Source organism: Dermochelys coriacea, chromosome 21 (assembly GCF_009764565.3).
Source record: "Dermochelys coriacea isolate rDerCor1 chromosome 21, rDerCor1.pri.v4, whole genome shotgun sequence".
NCBI lineage: Eukaryota > Metazoa > Chordata > Testudines > Dermochelyidae > Dermochelys > Dermochelys coriacea.
Window position 1 is genome coordinate 15,838,542 of NC_050088.1, and position 10,837 is coordinate 15,849,378.

Genomic DNA, 10,837 nt, shown 5'->3' on the forward strand with positions numbered 1-10,837 from the left:
CGATGGATTTTCCAACAGACAATGCACCCAGCACAAGGCAGATCCATTTTGGCCCCCATTATGAACATTAATTAATCAGTGGATGGGAAGTTGGTGGTTGCCTAGGGACTGAGAATCACGCCCTGATTATGTTAATTGATTCATAGATTCCAAGGCTGGAGGGGACCATTTTGATCATCTAGTCGGACCTCCAGTAAAAGGCCAGAGAACTGCCTCAAAATAGTTCCTACAGCAGACCTTTTAGAAAAACATCCAAGCTTGATTTAAAAATTGTCAGTGATGGAGAATCCACCACAACCCTTGGTAAATTGTTTCAATGGTTAATTACTGTCTCCGGTATAAATTTACACCTTCTTTCCAAGCTTAATTTGTGAGTATAGAGACACAGATGGACTATAAGGTGGATAGAAAGCTGGCTATATTGTCAGGCTCAATGGGTAGTGATCAATGGCTCCAAGTCTAGTTGGCAGCCAGTATCAAGTGGAGTGCCCCAAGGGTCGGTCCTTGGGCAGGTTTTGTTCAATATCTTCATTAATGATCTGGAGGATGGCGTGGATTGCACCCTCAGCAAGTTTGCAGATGACACTAAACTGGGAGGAGAGGTAGATATGCTGGAGGGTAGGGATAGGGTACAGAGGGACCTAGACAAATTAGAGGATTAGGCCAAAAGAAATCTGATGAGGTTCAACAAGGACAAGTACAGAGTCCTGCACTTAGGATGGAAGAATCCTATGCACCACTACAAACTAGGGACCGAAAGGCTAGGCAGCAGTTCTGCAGAAAAGGAACTAGGGGTTACAGTGGACGAGAAGCTGGATATGAGTCAACAGTGTGCCCTTGTTGCCAAGAAGGCCAATGGCATTTTGGGCTGTATAAGTAGGGGCATTGCCAGCAGATCGAGGGACATGATCGTTCCCCTCTATTCGACATTGGTGAGGCCTCATCTGGAGTACTGTGTCTAGTTTTGGGCCCCACACTACAAGAAGGATGTGGAAAAATTGGAAAGTGTCCAGCGGAGGGCAACAAAAATGATTAGGGGACTGGAACACATGACTTATGAGGAGAGGCTGAGGGAACTGGGTTTGTTTAGTCTGTGAAAGAGAAGAATGAGGGGGGATTTGATAGCTGCTTTCAACTACCTGAAAGGGGGTTCCAAAGACGATGGGTCTAGACTGTTCTCGGTGGTAGCAGATGACAGAATGAGGAGTAATTGTCTCAAGCTGCAGTGGGGGAGGTTTAGGTTGGACATTAGGAAAAACTTTTTCACTAGGAGGGTGGTGACACACTGGAATGGGTTCCCTAGGGAGATGGTGGAATCCCCTTCCTTAGAAGTTTTTAAGGTCAGGCTTGACAAAGCCCTGGCTGGGATGATTTAGTTGGCGATTGGTCCTGCTTTGAGCAGGGTGTGGGACTAGATGACCTCCTGAGGTCCCTTCCAACCCTGATATTCTATGATCCAAACCGCTAATATATATACTTGGTGTTTCAATAGGGCTAATTTCCCAAAGCTAATGAAAGTTTTATGAGTGCAATTGAAGTGGGGTGGGGGGAGAGAATTTAGATAGTAAAACATGAATGAAAATTGGGATTTCTTAAACAAGAGTTGATTCGATTGTCATCACTGTATAATTAAGAAATAGAACAACTTTGCATAAAAGTCCATCCTGGTTCAGTGGAAAAATCAAATTGGGTGGGGGGGAAGGAGAAATAGATTACAAGCAATATAAATGAGTGGTTATGAAGTGTAGAAAATTAATAAGAGAAGCTAAAGATCTCAAGTTAAATTTCATGGCTGGCAGGTCTAAGGACAATAGAGTTGTTTTTTAAGCATGAACAAAAGAAACCCTAACAATAGTTTAAGCCTGTTAGTGCTGGTGATGGTAAAATTGTTCATGAGGCAGCAAAGGCAGAAGTGTTCAATAAATATTTCTGTTCTGTATTTGGAAAGAAGCAGGTTGATGTACTCATCAGATGAGAATGATGAATTACTGAGGAGGATGTTAAACAGTATCTGCTAATTTTAAATCGGCAGGCCTATATAACTTGCACCCAAAAGTCCTGAAAGAGTTGGCTGAGGAGATCTCTGGCCCATTGATGTTAATTTTGAATAAATTGTGCAATACCTGGGAAATCTCTTCTGGCCTTAAAATCTCTGAATCTAATATAACTCTAGATGTTCCCATTATAGTTATCTATATAAAGGTCACATCCTAATTTTTGCTCTTAAAACCAAATGACCAAAAGTAGCCACTGACATTGAGTGTTTCCATTTTGGGGAACTTGAGTTGAGACACCTTGTGGCCGAAACAAGTAGCCACTTCTGAAGATGTTGGCTTCATCCTCTCTGATGTGTGTCAGGGTGAATCAGGAGGTGGGGGTGTGAGTGGATATAGTTGTATAGGAGTGTGTTTAGGTGTGTGGGGAAGTAGATGTGCAGAGTAAGGACTGATTTGGGCTATTGCCTTCCTCGGGTCCGAAAGAGCCCAGATGCTGTCTGCTCTCTCCGTGATCCTCTGTGAAGTGTGTTTGAACCTTGCCTGGCTTGCAATGCTACCTACGACCTTGACTCACTCAGTAAGGAAAGCCATGCATCCCTTGCCATGGGACATGTCTGGGTAAGTACACGAGCCCTCTCTAGGCTGTTGATGAGCAATAACTGTCCTGTCCTTCCTGTCCCTGTGCTCGGAGTACAAACTGAGTCAGCAGTTTTGGATCTAATCAAACCGCCAATGTTCCTAGCCAGCCATCGGTGGATTTGCTTTCCAGCTCGTGACAGTCCACACCACCCATCCCCCTTTCTTTCCTCCTGTGCACATGGCTCACTTGGTCCCTACAAGCAGGATGCGTAGGGCCTGTATGTGAGGCTGGAGATGCCCAGGGCTGCAGCAAGTTTGCACAGGAGAACTCAGATCCACGTAGCTCAGGTACCATAGACACGGAGCCCATGTCCCGTCATTCATGGGAGCCCTGGCAGGATGGCTGCTGCCCCCTCTAGGCACAGCCGAGAACAGCTTTTGCTTGCTCCATACCACCATGGAGGTAGGGCTCTACCATTCATCTCTGTGCAGCAGGCATTGTTCTGTGGCTGGCATGGAGAGGCTGGTCATACAGGAGAGAAGCATGGTGAAGAACACCTGCAGAGGCTTGGCCTTGTGAAAGAATCTCTTTCAGTTCCTCTATGGAAGGCAGGCAGTGAGTGTCTCTCACCTGACACCACTGAGAACAGCCATGTGCGCTGCTCTCTGCATTCCCATGCACCGGTCGGAAATGCCCTTGGCAGCAGAAGAGAGCCAGGACTGGTCCGTGATGAGAAGACCAGATGAGAAGGGGATTGTCTATTGGAGCTGCAGGTCACAGACCTGCCCTGTGGTTCTCTAGCTCCCAGCCTGATGTAACACAGCCTGTGCTACCCCGCATCACCTCCAGGGTCTCCCTGTGTCTAGGCTTGGACTAAGCAGGAGCTGTGGACTGCATGACGTGGTCAGGCTGTTCTAGCGGGTCAACTGGGGAAACCATTTTCTGCTCTGTTTTCCGCTGCCTTCTGGCAGCCCCCTGCCCAATGCAAGGTGTCAGCCCCAGGCCTCACTGTCCTTCTGTGTTTCTCTTGCAGATTAATGTTCTCCGAAACCGCATTAGCGATCACCAGAAGGTGTAAGTACCAGGGCTGCCTTCCGCCTCCCCTCTCCCTTCCTGCCACCCTCTTTCAGCACTTGTCTGCTCTGCTCTCTGCCTTTCCCCTCTTGCCCCCATGGCTCTGAGCTCTCCCCTTCCCTTGCTGCTTCCTCTCCCTCTTCCATCTCTTCCTTGTCCGTATTTTGTTCCTTCACCTGTTCTCTGCCTCCCCTGCTCACCCTGTTGCTACTGCACATTGACAGGCACACAGAGAAGATCCCGTGATCTTTGTTTTTATCCTGCTGGTGCCTTCATCCTTCTTCTCCTCCTGCTCCTGCTTACACATTTCCCCATCCACCCCCCCCCCTTTTTCCTCTAACCTCCCTGTCTCCATGTCATTTCCCCTTTGCACCATTTCTCCCTGAATCTGGCATAGGGCGAGCCACATCCACCTCTAGTGGCTGGCCCACAGCGAAGACGACAACCTACTCTTGCTGCCAGCTGAGACTCCTTTAGCTCAAGTGTCAGCAGTGCTGGGTTCAAACGCTGATGATATGGTCATAAGCCTGTGCTACTGGCCTCCCTTGTCATGATCCTGTATCAGATATTGATTGGCTACAGAGCTTACATCTGAGTGAGGTACACATCAGGTGTGTTCAACATAAGGTCACTTTATGCTATGCTAGGTATGACTGAGGTTTGCTTAAATAAGGTAACTTACACACACCACCACGTGGTGGCTGAACAGTATAACATAGTTAGCATTCCGTTACATCTCCTCCTTTAAGTGCTACATTCCTACCATTTGCAATAGTTACATGCTGTCTTTGAAGTTCAGTACTGATCAGTCTAAGTGTCTCTGAAATCTTACTGGTTTTCTAATTACATGGCCTGAATGCATAACACCTTGCTCATCTGGCTATCCGTTAGTTGCAATGACTAGCTGTGGTTGGTTTGGAATCTTTGAGTCATCATCTCATTCTGCATCCACCATCTGTAGAGTTTGCTCTGTTGATTGCTCTTTCTGAGGAACAAACTGTAGGTGTTGACGGTTTCTGTTCAACTCTCCAATGTCAGTCTCGATCACATGATCTGGTCACTACATTTTTTTTTTCTTGACAACAATTGGAGTTGTCCATCCATCTTGTCCATCTGATTTGACATGAACTTAGTCACCTGGTTCTAGACCCAGCGGTACTCTGAGTGAAGTCTGTTGTAAAAGTGTTCATGAACTCTGTGAGCCTTTTTATCCAATTTGCCTACTGTCTTTGTGTCTGGCCACTTTGGAGCTAGAACTATTGTTCCAGTTTTGGAAAAGAATGAGTTGTCATCCCACCAGGAGTTGTGCAGGACAATCTCCAATAGCTGGTGTTGATCTGTAGCTCAGAAGAGCAAGGAATGGATCTTCCTGCTCAAGGATTTTCTTGGCTGCCAGTACAGCTACCTCAGCCTTTCCATTCGCTTGTGAGTAATGTGGACTGCTAGTAATATGATCTAAGTCCTATTTCTTTCAGAATGACTTAAATTCTGCTGCAGTGAATTGTGGTCCATTGTCCGTCACTAGTTCTGGAATACTAAAGATAAGCAAAAGAGCACTTCGGTGTTTCGATAATACTGTGACATGTTGTCTTTGAAGTATAGTGTTTCTATGCACTTGGAAAAATAGACCACAATGATGTCCTCTGAATTCACATATATCTGCAGCTAGTCTCGTCCAAGGTCTCTCTTGTAGGGGTGTAGTTATTAAAGGTTCTTTGTATTGCATTGGTCTGTTAGTTCTGCAATGTTCACATGCAGATACTTTATTCTTTACGTCTTTGCTGAGGCCTGGCCACCACACCAACTGGTTGGCCTGTTCACAGCATTTAGTTAATCCTTGATGTCCTTCATGGATGAGGTTTAGGATTTCTCCTCTCTTTTTGTGTGGAATTACAATGCAGTTGCCTTTTAATCATAAATCCATTTGACTTGCTTAATTATCAACACAGTGCAATGTAGTCTTTTTGTCACTTACTTAGTGTCCTTTTAGATACTTGGATCAGCCACCCATAATGTAACTTAGAACTTCCTGAAGTTGCGTGTCTGTCAGGGTTGCTTTTTGTAGATGGAGTAGATTTTTTTGTTTTGTTTTTGTTTTTTTCTGACACTGGTCTGTATGTCCACGAACACCTCTACATCATCTTCAAGCTCATGGGTAGCTGAGTGTGATGCTGGGCTCTGTGATCGAGTCTGGTACTACCAGCATTTCCCAGGAACTTATTAGCAATTTGGGTTAAATTGAATCAACCGTAGCAATAGACATTGGCATCTCAGTGGTACTTGATCCCCAGGTCCTTTCTGATGAGAAGGTTACAGTGGTCTGAGTGGAAACAAATCCAGTGTGCACCGATATCTGTAAAAGATCTCTCATGCCCATGCGCTTGCCCGTCTCTCCTTTTCAATTGGTGCATATCGTTTTTCTGCTTCCGTGAGTGAGCGAGAGCAAAATGCAGCTGGCTTCTACTCAGAGCCCTGTTAGTGCAACGATACGCCACCTAGTCCATAGCTACTTGTATCTGCACTGACAATTGTGGATTTCTGCATATCATAGTGCTTGAGAATTGAAGCTATGGAGATCATTTCTTTACCATAGCCCAGATGTGTTGGAATTTCAGTTCTATCAGTGGTTTTGTCACTGCAGAGAGGCCTTGTTGATATCGAGCAAGGTAACTTACTATCCCTAGTATATGTCTCAGTTCTGGTGAATGTATTCCACCAATGAAGGTATTCAGTTTTTGAATGGCTTTTACTTTCTCAGAGCTAGGACTGGTTCCATCTTTGTCTGTCCCAAAAACTCAATTTGGGGCAGGCAGAAAATGCACTTTGCCTGGTATAGCTTTAGCTTCAGGCTGACTGACCGATGTAGGCTCAGGACTTCATTGAGGATTTTGTTGTTCTTCCATCAAAGAACCATGTATCAGAATATTGTCCATGAAAAGTACAACTCGGTTTGTGTTTAACAGTTCTGCCATCTTTCTTTGTGAACTTTCAGGTGCACTTGTGACCCCAAAAAATAATCTTCAAAAACAAAATCTCCCAAAGGTGCAATAAAGGTAGTCAGTTTAGCACTGTCTTTGGCTAAAAGAATTTGCCAGACTCCACTCAAGGCATCCACCTTGGAGGATACTGTTGCTCCTTTCACTTGGGGAAGGAAGCCATCCAGTGTGTGTATGAGCAGCGGGGGTGTTGATGTTTTGCCATCATCATACGTGATCTGGCCAGTGAATTCTTTCTTTACCACAGCTGGAGTTGTCTATCCTTTTTTCTCCATCCCACTTGTGACACCATGTCATGCTTCTGGATCAGATATAGATTGGTTCCAGAGTTTACTTCTGAGCATGATATACACCAGATGTGTTCATCATATGATCCTTTAACGGACTTCCAGGTATGGCTGAGTTTAGCTTAAACATGGTATTTGACACGTACATAGCATCACCTGGTGACTAAACGGGATAATACAGTTCAGCATTCCAGTACTCACACCCAGCTTCTTTCTTCTCATCCTAGCAGGATCTCTTCCATCTCTCGTCTTGCCTCCTCGGTTCTCAGGCTCCCTGTTCCCCCTTGTCTTTGTTCCTCCACCACCATTCCCCTCCCTTCTTACCCCACTCACTGTCCTCGGCCCTGCTGAGCCTTCGTTGCTTGCGGTCCCTTCTCTCCTTTCTTTCACTTGAGTTTCTCCCTCCTCCTTTACCCTCTCCCAATGTCTCTTCTCATCCCCCCCCTTCCATTCAGCTCCTTTTTCCTCTTTCCCCCCACCCCGCCTCACTGCTGCTGTCCCCTCCCGTCCCCCTTGGCTCTGATTTTTGCTTCTCTCCTTGTTGCAGTTCTTTGAGCTTCTCTTGGTTTTGAGACCCATCTGCAGTGGATTCTGGGGGCCTGGCCCCATAGGGGGATAGTGGGAGGGCTTGCGTATGGAAGGTCCTTGCTTCCAGTGGATCTCAGAATCCACAGGGCTGGGGGGGATACCCCCAGCTCCTTGCATGGGGTGTTGCCCTACCCCATGGGAGGCTCCCCCCAATCTCCACTCTTTTAGAGGAGCAGGGATGGGCTGCCCTCTGTGTGGGGCAAATGTAGGCAGTGTGATACCTTAGCTGTATCTGGAAACCATGTCCTCTCTCCAGCCAGCCCAAGTGGCACAGAGAGGGACCCAATCCTGAATGTCTCAGACCGACGATCCATCTAAACCAGTATCCTGGCCTCAGTAGCCCTGTCACATGGCGTAAGGGTGACAGGATCAGGCCCTCCATTGCCATGGATTCTACCTGGCCCATTCTGGGCCAGATCCCCTGGTAAACTAGAGGGGCTCCACTGAATATTGGGAATTCCCATTTCCAGCCAGGTGAGGGCAGGGCACCAGCCTGTTTGGATACAGTTCTCTCTTGCCTGCTTTTTCTTCCCTCTAATTCTTTATCTCCTTACAAGGATCAGCGGGTTTGAGTCTGCTCTCTTTCACTGGTGTAACTGTTTTCAATGCTATTTTCACTAGTGTGAATGAGAGGGGAATCTGGCCTCAGGGGGTTACCTCTGATTTATACCGGAGTGAGTGAGAGCGGACTCGGGTCCGTCACAAGAGCTTCCTAAAAAAAAAAAAAAGGGGAGGGAGGGGCCATAATTTGAGTGAAAATCTTCTAAAAAATTTTGTCCCTTTTTTAAATCACGATTTTGAATTTCAGAACCTTTCAGCCAGCTCCATGCGTTGCATCTCCAGGCCCATCCCCTTTTGCATCTGTCCCATGCCTGAATCAAACCCCTCTGCAGCTACATTTTGACACATAGCTGGGGGCAGTTTGGCCATAGGGTCGTTTTGTACTTGGGAGGGGAATGAGAATAAGCTGTCGGAGCAGCGGAACTTGGTAAGGCATTGGGATCATGTTCTCGAGTGATCCAGAGCAAGGGGCAGAAAGAGACAGGAGAAGCCCAGTAGCTAGCAAGTCATTTAGCCTTTGCCTTGAGGCATCAGCCAATCTTTAACTCATACAGAGGAGTAAATGTCACTGTGCTCTAGCAGCACCTTTTAAACCCTGCTCTCTGAGAATCTGATGCCCAGTCATGTGGCAGCTAGGAGCATTCTGCACTGTTTACGCCAAATCTCTCTTCTCTCTTCCCCTCTGATGTGACCTGCCCCTACAGCAAAGGGTGAGTAGCATGGCTGTCCTTGTGCTGCGTGGGGCTGATCCGGTTTACACTGCATGCGTGCTGCATGGAGAAACTGGTTTGAAGTGAAGCTGAATCTGGGGAGGGAAAACTGGGAGTGGTCTAAGCAACTTCTTGTCACCATGGTATGTTTGCCAGGGCCACTTTTCATAGTGTCCTGGGGCTTGGGCAGGGGAGCTATGAACAGAGCAAGAAGGAAACCTGGGTCCTTTGGGCTCATCTTATTGGAAGGGTTCAGTGATTACAGTCAAAAATCTAACTCCTTAGAGCATTGTTATATTTGGATCTTGAGCTCTGTGATTGGTCATTTAGTCACATGGGGTGGTTTCTCTTCCCTGATTGGATACACTAACCCTTATAAACAGAAGGCATTTCTGAGGCATTGAACTTGACAGGCACTACAAGCAGCTGGAGGTATACAAACTTCAGGGCTTGTGGGACCTGGGCAATCTCAGCCTGACCTCTCTGCCCCAGGAAGAGCCATGGTCCCCCAAAAGAGTTAGCAACAGAGGGCTCCTCTCTGGCAGAGGCAGAAGGGAAGGCCCAAGCCCCATTGATTGGCTGCCAGGACAGAGTTGGGAGTTTGTTCTGAACTCTGGGAAATAAAGGTCACTTTTCTCTTCACTGACTTGAGGCCGTATCCCTCCTGGTGTAAAGCAGTGTTGCTTTCTTGACTGTAATGGAGTTTTGCCAGTTTACACCAGCTAAAGGTTTGGCCCAGGCACTTTGACACACTGGCCAGTACTAATGACCACAGACACACCATCTTGGCTTGTATTCACCTCTGTACCACTGTCTGGGCTCTTCCCTGTCTGACCAGGTCGAAGGGCCAAGTGAGCAGAGCACTATAAAACACATGGACTGGAATGCTCTTAGACAATTTCACCCCCCACCCCCTGGGCCTGATTCTCTTCTCACTGGCACCTGGTGCAAATAAGGAGGGCCAGTGTAGACGAGAAAAGAATTGGGCCCAATGCACTCGGATAACACCCACTCACCATCACTGCCACTTGGTGGAGGGGGACATTGTGTAGCTGTTTCTACCCCAGCCAAGTCCTCAGGATTGACTTCTTCGTTTTCCTAAAGACTCTTTGGGATGAGAGAGGGGGTGTCGCTGACTGACATACCTGCCTTGGCAAAGAGTTTTGGCCAGTCTATTTGGGTCCAACCTTTGTCCGTGAAATGTGTTTGCTAAGAGCCAAATCCTAGCTCATGAAAGCCAATGGTAAAGGCCCCTTGACCAGGATTTGGCCCTAGGGAAGGCTGCCCCAGAGATTTCCTCCCTTTGTTTGCAGTGAGCTTCAGTCTTTCCTTCCCTCTCCAGCTGGGAAGAGAGCATAGCCCCTGGGGAACCCAGACCCCTCCCTGCTCTCAGCTCTTTTCACACCCCCTCGAAGGAACACCTTTCCGCAGGTGCTTCTCTGCTTCCCTTCCAGCTCGAAGGCTGCCCGTGGGAAGACCGTGGTTGGCGGCCGATGGAAGTAGCACCCGTCGGATGGGCACGAGGCAGAGGAGAGGAGAGGCCCAGGCACGGAGCAGTGCATTCATGTTTGGTCAGCCAGCTGGATTCCGTTTTACCACAGATCCTGCACGAACCCACCCGCCACCTCAAAGGACACAAACCAGTTGTGCTTGCACAGCTCTCACTTCAGGGGCAGCACTGTGTGTGTGTGGAACAAATGCTTTGCTAGGTCAGTGCTGCTTGCTCTTTTCACTGAACCCCGGGATGCTACTGTGTCTGTAAATAAAGAGCATCAGAAAGGGAGATGTGCCTTTCCTGCCCAGTCATATTCCATCTGGCCTGCTTGCTAAACTTGACCTACTGCTCTGTGCCCAGAAGATACAGGCTGTGGAGCTGACCCTCAGCTGGTGTATGTCACTGTGGCACCATTGAACCATGTGAATATACACTACCAGAAGATCAAGCTCGCTGAGTGCAGTGGAGCTATGTTGAGCTACAGCAGCTGAGTGTCTGCTCCCTGCTAGTGCTGGATGAACCTTAGTTTCGGAAAGGTCCCAGAACTAT

At 47.5% G+C, this 10,837-nt stretch overlaps 1 protein-coding gene across 6 annotated transcripts in view; it reads left to right on the top strand.

The window, feature by feature from the left end:
* TNNT2 (troponin T2, cardiac type) overlaps positions 1-10,586 on the top strand; it is a 33,318-nt gene extending 22,732 nt beyond the window's left edge. For 3 of the 6 annotated variants that reach the window (XM_043500489.1, XM_043500488.1, XM_043500491.1), the window contains 3 exons: positions 3,611-3,651; positions 8,788-8,793; positions 10,248-10,581. In XM_043500489.1, coding sequence (XP_043356424.1) covers positions 3,611-3,651; positions 8,788-8,793; positions 10,248-10,296 — 96 coding nt within the window. In that variant the 3' untranslated portion in view covers positions 10,297-10,581. Of the gene's footprint in view, positions 1-3,610; positions 3,652-8,787; positions 8,794-10,247 lie in introns of all 6 variants that reach the window. The other 3 variants (XM_043500493.1, XM_043500492.1, XM_043500490.1) reach the window with 3 other exon arrangements.
* Positions 10,587-10,837: the final 251 nt, after the last annotated feature.